The 15,876-nt window shown below is 46.7% G+C and overlaps 1 protein-coding gene across 1 annotated transcript; it reads right to left on the reverse strand.

The window, feature by feature from the left end:
* Window positions 1–3,988: 3,988 nt before the first annotated feature.
* LOC116956827 (putative defense protein 1) lies at window positions 3,989–12,492 on the reverse strand. The gene is made up of 5 exons (XM_032978679.2): window positions 11,943–12,492; window positions 9,814–9,923; window positions 8,767–8,879; window positions 5,542–5,609; window positions 3,989–4,351 (listed from the first exon to the last, which is right to left on the reverse strand). Exons 1-5 carry the CDS (start codon window positions 12,133–12,135, stop codon window positions 4,191–4,193), a joined length of 645 nt encoding a protein of 214 aa, XP_032834570.1. The 5' UTR covers window positions 12,136–12,492; the 3' UTR covers window positions 3,989–4,190.
* Between the last annotated feature and the right edge of the window lie 3,384 nt (window positions 12,493–15,876).

Raw genomic sequence — 15,876 nt, forward strand, 5'->3', positions numbered from 1 at the left:
AAATGCGTTTCGAGTGTTTACATTATTTTGCTGCTGTAAATGTCCAAATGATAAGCCACTTTGTTGAGCCTTCATATCTGCCAAGCTTGCTTTTGAAAAATAAATTAATACTCAGTGGGCTTTTCAGAAAACTCGTTTTTTTGGATTTTTTTGTGTTAAGCAAATTTGTCCACTTTTTTTCTGCTTTTGAGTTTTACCCTCCTAAATAAACTCTACTGACCACCGACGTTTGTCAAAGACTTAAACCCCTTGGCCCCATCTCCCTGGGAATGAGGAAGGCGCTGCTGGCTGTGTGCACGGTGTGGGGTCAAGGCCACCGTTGAATGGGGATGAAGTAAATTTGTGAACGCGTGAAGGACAGAGCGTGGTGGCTGTCGGTCGGTCGGTTGGTTGCGGGGACTGCATTTGGGGAAGCCCTGCCCCATGGAGTGGTGGTTCTCAACCGGGGGGTACGTGGACCCCTGGGGGGGTACACGTGGCAATGTCCCAGGGGGGTACGCGAGATGATTTATAAATATCTGGAATTCTATCAAACATGAAGAGTCATCGGTGAATAATCATGTTGTGTGAATCTGCGAATATAAAAATAACTACGATAAAATGTAAATATACGGTAACCTAGAACGTTATAAAATACCTTTCTAAACTCAGTGATGGTAAACAATATGGTTGCCAAGAGTAACCAGCAAGAGTGAACAAATTAAGTCTTTACACTTTAGTTCTATTGGGTAAAGTCACGTAGGTGAAAATAAAATAACAAAAAATCACGACGTTCCGGCCACAACACAAGCGGCCTTCATCAGGTAAAGGGACGAGACTGTCTGGAGGACAGCGCTGGAGTGAGAGAAGCCATGCTTAGATCACGACCATTAAGCTGTGTGAGAAGAAAACACAAAGCGCCTTGACAAAGGAATTAGCATATAATTTAGCATTGAAATGGCTCATTGAAATAGCTAAGTTAAAGTCAGAGCATATACATTCACCGAGGCACGTAGTACTCATCAAACAGGAGAATTTAGCGAAACACAACCACGCTCAGACAGCGGACCTTTAAACTGTGTGCGAGCAAACAAGGTGTTCTGACAAAGAAATTAGCATAAAAATTAGCATTTGATTGGCGGATTTTAGGAAAGAGGTGTTGTACGTGCCGGTGGACTTGCCGTTTGGTGCGGGGGAAGGGGGGGAGGGGGAGTTTACCTATTGATGGTGTGAAAAGGGAATTTATAAGAGCTGCGAAAGTTTGGGGTACCACTACTTGAAAAAAATATACTGTACCATTGAAATTAGTTTAATGTTTAGTTCGATTTAGAACATCTTTCCAATGGTTGCTTAATTTGAAACCATCCTCTCGGTTGAAATTGTGTCTGTGTTTGTAGATCTGAATTGCTTCATGAACAAATCTCTGATAAAAGCCCGTGGGTTTGCAAAGAACCTTGGTATCGGAGAAAATTATATCGTGATCACCCACAGCGTTTTAACAGTGATCAGCCACGGTAGAAGAATTCGTTTTGCCGTGTTTCAAATCTGATTTGTGCTCGCGAATTCGGTCAGAGACATGTCGCTTTGCCTCCCCGATATAGCAATCACCGCAGGTACAACTCATTTTGTAAACCCCGGGGTACTGTAAATCAGGAATGACATCCTTCACGGATGGGATCAGATCACGAATTTTGTGTACTGTATTGAACCGGACCTGGATCTTGTGTTTGTTTAGAATTTTGGAAATCTTTTTAGTAACGCCTGCTCTATATGGAAGTGTGATGGTTTTGACCGGAGTATCAAGTGGTTGTTTCTGTATGGAGGGAGAAACAGCTTGGCGGATGGTACGGTCAGAGTAACCATTCCTTTTCAGGGCCAGGTGTACATGTTTTAATTCACTGGTCAGGTGGTGTTGGTCCGAAATGCAATGAGCCCTATGGAATAAAGTTTTGATGAGATAATTATTTTGGGCTGGGTGGTGGTGGGAATCAGATTTCAAGTAGGAATCTGTGTGGGTGGGTTTCCTGTAGACAGAATGCCCCAATGAGCCATCAGGTCTCCTCTCAAACAGAACATCTAAGAATGGTAGCTTGCCATCTTTCTCCACTTCCATGGTGAATTTGATGGCGGGATGTCTGGAATTGATGTGGTGTAGGAAAAGGTTCAGAGCTGGGAGGCCATGTGGCCAAATGACGAAAGTGTCATCCACATATCTCTTCCACAGGGAAGGTCTGAGGGTGGAAGTCTGGATGGCGTCTGATTCAAATTTCTCCATGAAAATATTGGCTATCACTGGTGATAAGGGGGATCCCATGGGGGTACCCTCATTTTGTTTGTAGAAGGAGCCATTCCAAGTAAAGTAGGTATTGTTGAGGCAGTGCCTAACCAATGCAGGTGTGTCGGGGTCTAGTCCATGTTGGACCAACTTTTCAATTATTTCAATGGTTTCAGGCACTGGGACCTTGGTGAACAAAGAGACCACATCGAAGCTGACAAGGATATCGTCAGGGGACACTACAACGTCTTTGACCATAGAGACCAATTGGGCTGAGTTAAGTACTGCTGAGGCGGTCTTTCCAGTGAAAGGCAGCAAGGTATCTGACAGAAAACGGGCTAGTCTATAGGTAGGGGAGTTGATCGTGGATACGATGGGTCGAAGTGGGGTGCCTTCTTTATGAATCTTGGGAAAACCATAGAATCTAGGGGGTCTTGCAGCAGAAGGTTTTCGGGAGGGACGTTTAGTTGGGTCGATTAGGGAGGTCGAACTTGTGATGATCTTGTTGGTTTTTATCGCTAGGCTATTAGTAGGGTTATTTTTTATCTTTGAGTAACTTCCATCGTTGAGCATATTCTGAATTTTGTTGTTGTATGAATCTTTATCCATAATAACAGTAGCGTTGCCTTTATCGGCTGAGAGGATGACTATATCACTTCTGTTTTTTTAAATTCGCGAGTTCAGAGCGTTCATTTTTGCTAATGTTACTAAGCATTCTTAAGAATACTGGCTATTTCAGCTCTCGCAACGTCTGCTTGGATGTGTCCTACGCCTTTGAGGGCTACATCGACCTGAGATATGATATCATCTATTGGTATGTGTTTTGGGGTGACAGCAAAATTTAGTCCCCTAGCCAGTACTGTTTTCAGATTGTCCGAAATCGGGGTGCTACTCTGATTAATGACGATTTTGTTAACATCTAGTTTTGTTATATGTGGAACTGGGTTCTTCTTTGATAGGTGGTTGAATTTAGAAATCAGGTGAGCTTTACATTTGACTGACAGTGACTCAGCAGAAGAAGCAGTCATGTTGTCTACGTGATTCCAATCAGAAGGTGACATTTTTTGTGTTAACATTAAATGAGCTTGTAGGAGAGTCCTGTCTAAAGTATCGAGTTCAAATCGGAGTAGCCTTATCCTCTCTGAGATTAAAGATAGGCTGGCCTTAAGCAGAATCTGTTTAGAATTCGGAGAAGATATAAGGGGTACCTCTGTGGATGTGTACACTTTAACTTAGCTATTTCAATGAGCCATTTCAATGCTAAATTATATGCTAATTCCTTTGTCAAGGCGCTTTGTGTTTTTCTTCTCACACAGCTTAAAGGTCGTGATCTAAGCATGGCTTCTCTCACTCCAGCGCTGTCCTCCAGACAGTCTCGTCCCTTTACCTGATGAAGGCCGCTTGTGTTGTGGCCGAAACGTCGTGATTTTTTGTTATTTTATTTTCACCTACGTGACTTTACCCAATAGAACCAAAGAGTATGGATCCTATCAGTCACGAAAGCTTTAAATCTAAAATTAAGTCTTGCTTTGCAGTTCCTAGCTACTTAAAGATACATCACGAAATGGACAAATGATTAAAATATTTATGCTCATTATTCATACATTTATATCTTAGAACCGTATTGGGTCGGGCAAAGTGCTCAGTTGAGACAAAATTCAACGAGTAGGGTAACAGTAGCAGCAACATAAGGTTGAGAACAACTGCCATAGACAATGACGACGATGACAATGATTAATTTTAGAATATTATTTAATGATTAAGATGTAACCCAGACAACACCTTCCCTCAGAACCCACAAATGGACGGAATTGGCGGAATGGTTTCACTTTGGAAACCCGGCCCACTGCCCCCCCCCCCACCACCCCACCAACATTTCGTCACCACTCCGGACTGTTGCACGCACTCAAGGAACTCCGTGACTTCGCCGGTGGAATCAACGACAGCACGCGGCTGTGACGACCACGAGCAGCGCGCCCAGGGAGAGCCCAGACATGGCGAGGGCCGCGCGCCCGGCAGAGTTGCCTGGCTTGGTTGACGTCTTAGCTGGTGGCTTGGTTGTGGAATTAGCTGGTGGCTTGGTTGTGGCTACATAACCTGCAGCACACACAAGGGAATGAGATTTTTTGTAAATATTGTCATCGCTCCTCTCACACAAAACAGAGAAAGTTTTTGCATGTTAAGCCTTATCCACAACTTGCAAGGCCTGGTATTGTGGCTATGCATGCCTGCGATCCAGCGCTGTGGAGTCAACGAGAGTTGGTGGACCACGTATGTTTGTTGAACTTCTTTCGCACCGTACATAGCCAACCATGCTTATCGGAGGTTCAGGTGTCACACACAAACATTGTAAAACTCCCTCCACATGGATGTCGAGGAGGTGCCCCCATATCCTTGGCTCACCAGGAGAAGGTGGCACAGCAAGGTGCGGACTGTAGTATTACCTATCTGGCCCATCTGTATGAGACAGAGTGTTGTCCCCTGGATACACATGTTGGGGTTTCTCTGGGCCCTCGCACACGCGTGAGCACGAGGTTTTGTCGCTGACGTACGTGCGGAAGGAGGTTTGTGGGCTTCGATGGCGCCGGTGGATCATTGTGACTGGGCGCTGCCGGCATGGAGCAGGTCTCTGGGTGATTTCCAAAGGTCACGAAGGCCACCCAAAGGCGATTGCCATGCGATCGTTAATATAATGGAGTTAATTCGGTGTTTGCGCCATACTTCACAAGGCTCGTGTGAAGGGAGGCGCTGCCTGTCACGGTAGATTATGAGTTGGGGAAGCGGTATTTGGCAGTTAGCGTGATGCGCTGCGAACCTGGCGACCCGCGTTTGTTTCCTGCTCATGCCCATCAACACCGGTGACGATTTTGTGAACTGTTCCTGAGCCTCCCCTAGGTCCACTCAGCCTCAAATGAGTACCTGGAGTTGTGTGAAAACATTGCGGCTAGGGAAACAAAAGCGACCGGGCGTGGTTCTGGCCACCCACTCCCTTGTGTGCCACGGTACCGGCCTTCAGAGTTGTTGCTACTCGCTAACAACACTTGCCCCACCAGTCGAAGGCTATATGGGGGATGTTTCTGTTTCAGGAGCGGGACATGTTGCAGGTAATTTTCTGTCCACATTGAGATGCTTGACCAATACCAGTCACATTGGAAGAAAACGGAGCACTCAGAGGAAACCCATGCAGATGAGGGGGGAAGTTACAGACCAACACACGGAAAGGCACCTGAGTGGGAAATCAATCCCAGCCACTTGTGGGTGGACCACCACTGCACTCGTGAACTCACCTGAGGCATTGACCTTTACCGACTGCACGTTCATTTGCCATTCGTGTTTCGTCTTGACCACGGTCGCTCTGTGGGGTGGACACACAGGTGAAGCGTGCAACAACTTGAGGCCTCGCCTCCACAGAGTCGCCAGTGTGAGCTTACACGTGATGAATCTTACGTACAATTGTGCACTGCTGCTATGTGTTGCTGTGATTGCTACAGAGAGTCAGATTTTTTTTTAGTATGAGTGACGGTGATGATCAGAGATACAGTGAGGGAAAAAAAGTATTTGTACCCCTGCTGATTGTCTACGTTTGCCCACTGACAAAGAAATGATCAGTCTATATTTTTAATGGTACGTTTATTTGAACAGTGAGAGACAGAATAACAACAACAAAATCCAGAAAAACGCATGTCAAAAATTTTATAAATTGATTTGCATTTTAATGAGGGAAATAAGTATTTGACCCGTCTGCAAAACATGACTTAGTACTTGGTGGCAAAACCCTTGTTGGCAATCACAGAGGTCAGACGTTTCTTGAAGTTGGCCACCAGGTTTGCACACATCTCAGAAGGGATTTTGTCCCACTCTTTGCAGATCTTCTCCGAGTAATTAAGGTTTCGAGGCTGACGTTTGGCAACTCGAACCTTCAGCTCCCGCCACAGATTTTCTATGGGATAAAGGTCTGGAGACTGGCTAGGCCACTCCAGGACCTTAATGTGCTTCTTCTTCACCCACTCCTTTGTTGCCTTGTCCGTGTGTTTTGGGTCATTGTCATGCTGAAATACCCATCCACGACCCATTTTCAATGCCCTGGCTGAGGAAAGGAGGTTCTCACCCAAGATTTGACGGTACATGGCCCCGTCCATCGTCCCTTTGATGCGGTGAAGTTGTCCTGTCCCCTTAGCAGAAAACACCCCCAAAGCATAATGTTTCCACCTCCATGTATGACGGTGGGGATGGTGTTCTTGGGGTTATAGGCACCATTCCTCCTCCTCCAAACACGGCGAGTTGAGTTGATGCCAAAGAGCTCCATTTTGGTTTCATTTGACCACAACACTTTCACCCAGTTGTCTTCTGAATCATTCAGATGTTCATTGGCAAACTTCAGACGGGCATGTATATGTGCTTTCTTGAGCAGGGGGACCTTGCGGGTGCTGCAGGATTTCAGTCCTTCACGGTGTAGCGTGTTACCAATTGTTTTCTTGGTGACTATGGTCCCAGCTGCCTTGAGATCATTGACAAGATCCTCCCGTGTAGTTCTGGGCTGATTCCTCACCGTTCTCATGATCATTGCAACTCCACGAGGTGAGATCTTGCATGGAGTCCCAGGCCGAGGGAGATTGACAGTTCTTTTGTGTTTCTTCCATTTGCAAATAATCGCACCAACTGTTGTCACCTTCTCACCAAGCTGCTTGGCAATGGTCTTGTAGCCCATTCCAGCCTTGTGTAGGTCTACAATCTTGTCCCTGACATCCTTGGAGAGCTCTTTGGTCTTGGCCATGGTGGAGAGTTGGGAATCTCATTGATTGATTGCTTCTGTGGACAGGTGTCTTTTATACAGGTAACAAGCTGAGATTAGGAGCACTTCCTTTAAGAGTGTGCTCCTAATTTCAGCTCGTTACCTGTATAAAAGACACCTGGGAGCCAGAAATCTTTCTGATTGAGAGGGTGTCAAATACTTATTTCCCTCATTAAAATGCAAATCAATTTATAACATCTTTGACATGCATTTTCTGGATTTTTTTGTTGTTATTCTGTCTCACACTGTTCAAATAAACCTACCATTAAAATTATAGACTGATCATTTCTTTGTCAGTGGGCAAACGTACAAAATCAGCAGGGGATCAAATACTTTTTTCCCTCACTGTAGGGACCCCAAGCCTCACGTGCACAGCAGGCCATGCCCAGCTATGTGTCGACTATTCAGAGTATGGGGCGGACTCTGCTGAGGGACTGAGCTGAGGTGTTGTGTGACGTGGAGGGTGATAGGGGGCGTGTCTGGTCATGGTGGCTGGCACGCAAACGCCCCTCGGAAGAACGCTTTGAAATAACCTCTGGTGCTCATCTGTTGTGGAGTCTCCCACTTCTCAGAACACAACGCAGAGTGTCTTCTCGTCATCGTCTCAGATCTCTCTTATCTTTGTTTTCTATTTAGCCGACCTGTCCCCCTAGTAACGAGGACCAGCTACACCTCCATGGAGTCGCCGATGTGGAATCATAAACAAAAGTCGTCGCGTGGAACCAATCCCCGATATTCTTGGGGAGAGGACGTCCATCGAAGGACAATGCAACCGCTTAGTGGCCAAAAAACGCCGATATTTAAAACCAAATAACCGGAGATTACTCGGTGGAGATGACGTAGAGCAGGATCTTACCCCCTAGATGCGAAACTTTGACAGGACCCTCCTGAGAAAAGGGTCTTGAGATTTGGCGAGACTCTCCCAGGTAGACAAGCGGAGTAATATTAAAGGAAAGGAGTTGCAGTCCAAGGTAAGCCTTTGAACGTGAACTCTGTCACCTCAACACAGCGCATAACGCTTCAGGGAATTGCTCCGTTACAATGCACCACACCGAACCCCTTCTACCCGCTCCTCTTGTCCTCTTCTCTGTCCTTTCTGGAACCTTAAAGGCCTCTCCACCAATCTCCCTTTGTCTTCCCTACCGGTCTCCGCGTTGTAACAGGCACGTTCCGCATTATAATTGGGCACGTTCCGCGTTATAACATCACATAACGGCAACATAAACGTTCCCTAACGGAAGAACCGTGTTATGGCGAAAACGCGTTGTAGTGTGAACACCGTCACGAATTAAGCGAGGACTCACCGTATCCCTTCATAGGGTTCTCTAGGCATTCCTTACACCAATCATATTTTTATTTACCCGGTATAAGACCCATTGAGCTATATGGATATTTTGCAGAAGCGATCTGGCCACAATTGATAGCTCATCGAAGTGGCTGATGTGGAAATTAATAGCAGCCAAATACTCTAAATATGTGGCCATTCTAAATGTGGAGGGAAAAACTGGAGGACCCGGAGAAAAATTCACCTGACCACATTGAGAGAGACATGCACACTCCAAATATATAGGCGTCGGGGTCGGGATCGAACCCACAGCTTCCTGTATACCAGGCGAAGGTAGTTAACATCTGGTAGCCACTTTGGCGTGTAATTAGTACTAATATACATAATAATCCAGTGGGCTGTGTGCGTAAGAGTGCCCTGTGACGGTGAACTCACACAAACACTACGGAGCTGGGAGGGTTTGTAGTCGGCGGGATCCAAAACAAGCTCAGGTTCGTCTTGGAGGTGCTGGTGGAGTGCGTCACCGCGGCCTTTGGCACGGAATTGCACTGCGAGACACAGAAACAAAACGAGAATGGACATTGTTATTGAAGCTGGAATGAACCCAATGAGCCTATGGAGCCCTTTGTTGGCTGTTGTACAGCCCAGACCAGGTTGGCAATGATGGAAACGTGCACAGGATGACCACGTGCCCCAACCGTGTTTATCCCCCGTCCCTCGCCTCGCCTTGAGTTAAAGGGGCTATGCGTGCTTAGAATGGGCCAATGTCCAGCCTGAAACATCCCGAACCCGCGCATTAACCACCCACCACATTCTATTCATTTCGTTACGAATTGCCATGTTTTGATACTTGACAAACCTCACTAATTGGCTGTGTCGGGTGGTGGCAGATTAAACGACATCCGCCAAGAGTGAGGATCAAGAACCAAAAGGAGTGATGGCAGGACCCAAAGAGTGACTAACGTAGGCGGTGATGAGAAGGAAACTGGCACTGTGGGCACACAACATGTAGGATGGAAATTAAAAGTGTTGTTCAGAAATATGAAAGGAACAAGAACGAGAGAAAGACCTCAGACAATGGCTTGACGACGACATAAGAGATTGGTGCTAGCAAGATGTGGCTACTACTTGAGCAAGTTGCGCAAGACAGTGGAAAGTGGAAACATGACGAGATGTGCAGTGGACACCTCCGGGCTATCTGCCCATGGATCGTGATTATGAGGATGATCTTCTTTGGTTCTTTCGGTAAAGTCGCTCCAGCGCTGTCCTCCAGACAGTCTCGTACCTTCACCTGATGAAGGCCGCTTGTGTTGTGGCCGAAACGTCGTGAGAATATTATTGTGTTATTTTATTTTATCAATTTATTATTTTATTCTCATTCTACGTGACTTTACCGAACGAACCAAAGAAGATGAATCCTTGCAGTCACGAAAGCTTTAAATCGAAATTCATGAGGATGATGTCAACCAAGGGATGAGTCACCAGCACGAAGATGTTGTCTGCAGGTGGGGTGTCCCATGTGCCCACGATGGTCGTGGTGTCGGGTATTCGCGCTTGCAGGAAGTAGCCCTTGAAGGTGCCCACGATGGTGACTGCGGACAGACACAAGGAGGCGACAATTTGTGAGACGCTCGCAGCCCCCCCACCACCTTAGCTCGGCTGTCGCGCTTCTCGCCCCTTTCGTGACACGAGCTGTGGCTGGGATGACTCCACAGTAAAAGTGGACAATCCGGTTCGTTTTAAATTCCCCGTGATTTTAAGCCCAGCGCTCTCTTGAATTGGAGACGGACCGGGCTCTCGGGGACAAGTCGGCTTAGCCACTGGAGACTCCACGCAGACATTTTTCTCAGCGCGAGGTTCTATCAGAACTCCGCCATTTCTTTGTTCATGATCATTTGCAAAAGTCCGTCCGTCACAACTTTGGATCTCCCAAATGGGTCGTCGGGGGGGATAACACACAGAGCACTGCGGTATTGAAATTCAACAGTCCTGGCACCAAATGTCGATACAGTGCATATCAACCATCCCCCATGTCCAAAGGAAATGTGCGAAACACAGACAGTCCTCAACTTAAGAGCATTTACGAACACCCGACGTACGAACTAGCTTCCATGAAATATATTTATTTTGACGTTGACTTAAAACGCGAACTCGCACTTGCAAACTGATCCACGGGAACAATTTTGTTCGGCGGAGCGATCCTGCGCGAGATGTCATGGGTCAATCTTGCGCTGGGAGTGTTTGTGCGTATGTGAAAGTGTGTGTGTGAGAGAGAGCGTGTGTGTGTGAAAGTGTGTGTGTGTGTGAGAGAGAGGGCGGTGTGTGTATGGGTTGCGGTGGCGCATTGGTTAGCGCGCTGCGCTATGAATCCGGTGACCCGAGTTCGATTTCCGCTCACGGCCAACACCGGTGGCGATAATCCGAACCGCTCCTTGGCCTCCCCGAGGTCGACTCAGCCCCAAATGAGTGCCTGGTGCAGTGTGTAAATATTTCTACCACGGAGACGAAGGCGGCCGGGCGTGGTGCTTCCCGCTCACCCCCTCGTGTGCCGTGCCGGCCTTCATAGGCGCTGCTCTCCAACAATGTGTTAAAGCTAAGTGGGGGATCGGTGGAGTGTGTGTGCGTACGTATCCTGTGTGTGTTTATGTGTGTGCGTGCATGCCCTGTGTGTGTGTCTGTGTGTGCATCTGTGTGTGCGCCCCGTGTGTCTGTGTGAGTGCAATTTTGGTGACTAATTGCGTCCCTTCCGACAAGCACACCAGCATCAGGACTCAAGGTAAGTGAAAATAAACGGAATTTGTACATGTTATGTTACTTTATTTTGCGTTTATTTTTACTGTACAGTAGTTTTGTTCACAGTGTTACATGCAAATGTACAATATTTATTCTCCATTAGTTTAACTGCTTCCATTTTTTGTTGAACCGTAACAAATTGCATAGCAATGATCGTGTGTCCAATACGGTACGCTATTACGTTTTGACTTACGAACTAATCTTCGTTGGTTCTTTCGGTAAAGTCACGTAGAATGAGAATAAAATAATAAACTAATAAAATAAAATAACACGATAAAATTCTCACGACGTTTCGGCCACAACACAAGTAGCCTTCTTCAGGTGAAGGAACAGAACTGTCGGACGACAGAGCTTCGTCCCGACAGTTCTGTTCCTTCACCTGAAGAAGGCTACTTGTGTTGTGGCCGAAACGTCGTGAGAATTGTATTGCGTTATTTTATTATTTTATTCTCATTCTACGTGACTTAACCGAAAGAACCAAAGAAGATGAATCCTTGCAGTCACGAAAGCTTTAATGACGAATAATCGTAAATCGAGGCTGCCCTGTCGTAATTGAGTAGAGTACAACTCAGTAGCGTCTGCTCGTTTGCCAAGCGACTCTATAGCTGAGTGAGTGAGCGGTCCGTGGTGGTTGAACGCCGTGCAGATGAGGAGCGGTCAGTCCGGTCGACTGAGTCCTCGATACGGGCTGGAGGAATCCGCACCTGCGACTAGCACGGTTGGCTACGTACGGTGTGAAAGAAGCTCAACGTACGGACAGTCGACGAGCGGAGGGAGTTGTGTCGGGGTGGTGGTGGGTGGTGGGGTCATTCACTCACCGTTAACCTTGGTGCCAGAGGTGAAGGTGCTGCTGTTGGTGACGATGGAGTAGGGTGTGCCGGTCAGTGTGTTGGGGTCGTGCTGTGGAACCATATCGGTGCAGGCAGATGATGGAGCTCCACCAGGGAAGCCCTGAGTTCCGTGCAGACCCACCAACCCCACCATCCACACAGCCAGCAGCGCCTCCATCATTCGCAGAGAGAGACAAGGCCGCGGCGTTTAAGTCGACTACAAATGTTAGTGGTCAAAATTAATTTATTTCGGATAGTAAAACTCAAAAACTTTGAGCAAAAATAAATGCTGGGGCCAAATTTTAAAATATAAGCCGGCGAAGGTTAACAGCAAACAACCAAAAAATAATGAAAATGTATTTTGTTCAAATGTTCAAATTGTTCGTGTTTGCGATCGTTCTGGGCGCAAACGGTGAGGGGAGCAGCATAGGTGCTGTGAGCCGGACCTGCGTGGGCGCCTGGGCATTTGAAGTAATCGAGGGATGAGGGGGTGGGGGGCCACAGCGTAGAGTGGAAAAAAGCGGTGGCACTCATTGTTCACCGGTGCCACAGCGATTTAGACAGAATTTGCGCAATGGATATTTTGCAATTTTTTGTAATCTGCTAAAGCGCATGGCGTGACGAGAGGCCACTTCCTTGAGCAATCATTCGTCATGTCCAGGTAGCTTCTTAAAAAGAGCTATGTATTTGGCTCAGTGGGCTTTTACCTGGTAAAAATACAAATTGCAGTTGCTTTCCTACTACTACTAAACGCGTGTTTTTAAACGTGGAGAGCAAAAAAACCGGAGGTCACGGAAGAAAAATCCACACAAGCACGGGGAGGGGGAGGGACAGACATGCAAACTACAAACATGCAACAGGCATCATCAGTGTCGGGATGTAACCCACGACTTCCTGTATACCAGGCGAGGTAGTTAGCATCTCGTCACACGCAAATACACAGCAGGCATCGTCGCGGCCCTCTGACCGACACCGCGCTGCTGCGCGGGGTTCGTCCTCTCGCTCGGAGAGAGGTCATTCGGGGCTGCGACGTTCGCTTCGAGTCCCCGCGGACAGCGCAACGACGAGACCACCACACCTTGCGCTTCAGCAGAATACGAAAATATTGCGCAACGTTCTGCGTTGACAAAAGTGGTCCCCCTTTTGTTTGTCTGCTCCCCGCTGCGTGTCCCCCCCCCCCTCCTCTTCCCCCGCTCATCTCTCGAGTATAAGGGTCGGAACTGATGGTGCAAGCTGAACTTGTCTACTTTATTTATTGAAGGGGTGCCACTGTGACGAGATGCTATCCTCCTCGCCCGGTATGTAGGAGATCAGGGGTTCGATCCCGACCCTGACGCCTGTATATATGTGGAGTTTGCACGTCCTCCCCGTGGTCGGGTGAATTGATTCTCCGCGTCCTCCAGTTTTTCCCTCCACATTTAGAAAATGCGTTTCGAGTGTTTAGATTATTTTGCTGCTGTAAATGTCCAAATGATAAGCCACTTTGTTGAGCCTTCATATCTGCCCAGCTTGCTTTTGAAAAATAAATTAATACTCAGTGGGCTTTTCAGAAAACTCGTTTTTTTGCATTTTTTTGTGTTAAGCAAATTTGTCCACTATTTTTTCTGCTTTTGAGTTTTACCCTCCTAAATAAACTCTACTGACCACCGACATTTGTCAAAGACTTAAACCCCTTGGCCCCATCTCCCTGGAAATGAGGAAGGCGCTGCTGGCTGTGTGCACGGTGTGGGGTTGGTGGGTCTGCACGGAGTTCAAGGCCACCGTTGAATTGGGATGAAGTAAATTCGTGAACGCGTGAAGGACTGAGCGTGGTGGCTGTCGGTCGGTCGGTCGGTTGGTTGCGGGGACTGCATTTGGGGAAGCCCTGCCCCATGGAGTGGTGGTTCTCAACCGGGGGTACGTGGTCCCCTGGGGGGTACACGTGGCAATGTCCCAGGGGAGTACGCGAGATGATTTATAAATATCTGGAATTCTATCATACGTGAAGAGTCATCGGTGAATAATCATGTTGTGTGAATCTGCGAATATAAAAATAACTACGATAAAATGTAAATATACGGTAACCTAGAACGTTATACAATACCTTTCTAAACTCAGTGATGGTAAACAATATGGTTGCCAAGAGTAACCAGCAAGAGTGAACAAATTAAGTCTTTACACTTTAGTTCTATTGGGTAAAGTCACGTAGGTGAAAATAAAATAACAAAAAATCACGACGTTTCGGCCACAACACAAGCGGCCTTCATCAGGTAAAGGGACGAGACTGTCTGGAGGACAGCGCTGGAGTGAGAGAAGCCATGCTTAGATCACGACCTTTAAGCTGTGTGAGAAGAAAAACACAAAGCGCCTTGACAAAGGAATTAGCATATAATTTAGCATTGAAATGGCTCATTGAAATAGCTAAGTTAAAATATACACATCCGCAGAAGTACCCCTTGACAAAGGAATTAGCATAGAATTTAGCATTGAAATAGCTGAGTGATTAGCTTGTAACTGGTCACAGAAATAGCTATGTTAAAGTCAGAGCATATACATTCACCGAGGCACCTAGTACTCATCAAACAGGAGAATTTAGCGAAACACAACCACGCTCAGACAGCGGACCTTTAAACTGTGTGCGAGCAAACAAGGTGTTCTGACAAAGAAATTAGCATAAAAATTAGCATTTGATTGGCGGATTTTAGGAAAGAGGTGGTGTACGTGCCGGTGGACTTGCCGTTTGGCGCGGGGGAAGGGGGGGAGGGGGAGTTTACCTATTGATGGTGTGAAAAGGGAATTTATAAGAGCTGCGAAAGTTTGGGGTACCACTACTTGAAAAAAATATACTGTACCATTGAAATTAGTTTAATGTTTAGTTCGATTTAGAACATCTTTCCAATGGTTGCTTAATTTGAAACCATCCTCTCGGTTGAAATTGTGTCTGTGTTTGTAGATCTGAATTGCTTCATGAACAAATCTCTGATAAAAGCCCGTGGGTTTGCAAAGAACCTTGGTATCGGAGAAAATTATATCGTGATCACCCACAGCGTTTTAACAGTGATCAGCCACGGTAGAAGAATTCGTTTTGCCGTGTTTCAAATCTGATTTGTGCTCGCGAATTCGGTCAGAGACATGTCGCTTTGCCTCCCCGATATAGCAATCACCGCAGGTACAACTCATTTTGTAAACCCCGGGGTACTGTAAATCAGGAATGACATCCTTCACGGATGGGATCAGATCACGAATTTTGTGTACTGTATTGAACCGGACCTGGATCTTGTGTTTGTTTAGAATTTTGGAAATCTTTTTAGTAACGCCTGCTATATATGGAAGTGTGATGGTTTTGACCGGAGTATCAAGTGGTTGTTTCTGTATGGAGGGAGAAACAGCTTGGCGGATGGTACGGTCAGAGTAACCATTCCTTTTCAGGGCCAGGTGTACATGTTTTAATTCACTGGTCAGGTGGTGTTGGTCTGAAATGCAATGAGCCCTATGGAATAAAGTTTTGATGAGAGAATTATTTTGGGCTGGGTGGTGGTGGGAATCAGATTTCAAGTAGGAATCTGTGTGGGTGGGTTTCCTGTAGACAGAATGCCCCAATGAGCCATCAGGTCTCCTCTCAAACAGAACATCTAAGAATGGTAGCTTGCCATCTTTCTCCACTTCCATGGTGAATTTGATGGCGGGATGTCTGGAATTGATGTGGTGTAGGAAAAGGTTCAGAGCTGGGAGGCCATGTGGCCAAATGACGAAAGTGTCATCCACATATCTCTTCCACAGGGAAGGTCTGAGGGTGGAAGTCTGGATGGCGTCTGATTCAAATTTCTCCATGAAAATATTGGCTATCACTGGTGATAAGGGGGATCCCATGGGGGTACCCTCATTTTGTTTGTAGAAGGAGCCATTCCAAGTAAAGTAGGTATTGTTGAGGCAGTGCCTAACC

This window comes from Petromyzon marinus, unplaced genomic scaffold, assembly GCF_048934315.1.
Source record: "Petromyzon marinus isolate PM22_M1 ecotype Great Lakes invasive population unplaced genomic scaffold, UKy_Petmar_22M1.pri1.0 PM_Scaffold_5, whole genome shotgun sequence".
NCBI lineage: Eukaryota > Metazoa > Chordata > Hyperoartia > Petromyzontiformes > Petromyzontidae > Petromyzon > Petromyzon marinus.

What these genes read in the sequence shown, in the direction of transcription:
- LOC116956827 (XM_032978679.2), bottom strand. Translation starts at nt 12,135, where the DNA reads ATGATGGAGGCGCTGCTGGCTGTGTGGATGGTGGGGTTGGTGGGTCTG. An exon ending in CTCTGGCACCAAGGTTAACG is followed by an intron (nt 9,924 to 11,942) that starts GTGAGTGAATGA and finishes GTCTGTCCGCAG; the next exon opens with TCACCATCGTGGGCACCTTC. An exon ending in CAGACAACATCTTCGTGCTG is followed by an intron (nt 8,880 to 9,813) that starts GTGACTCATCCC and finishes TGTGTCTCGCAG; the next exon opens with TGCAATTCCGTGCCAAAGGC.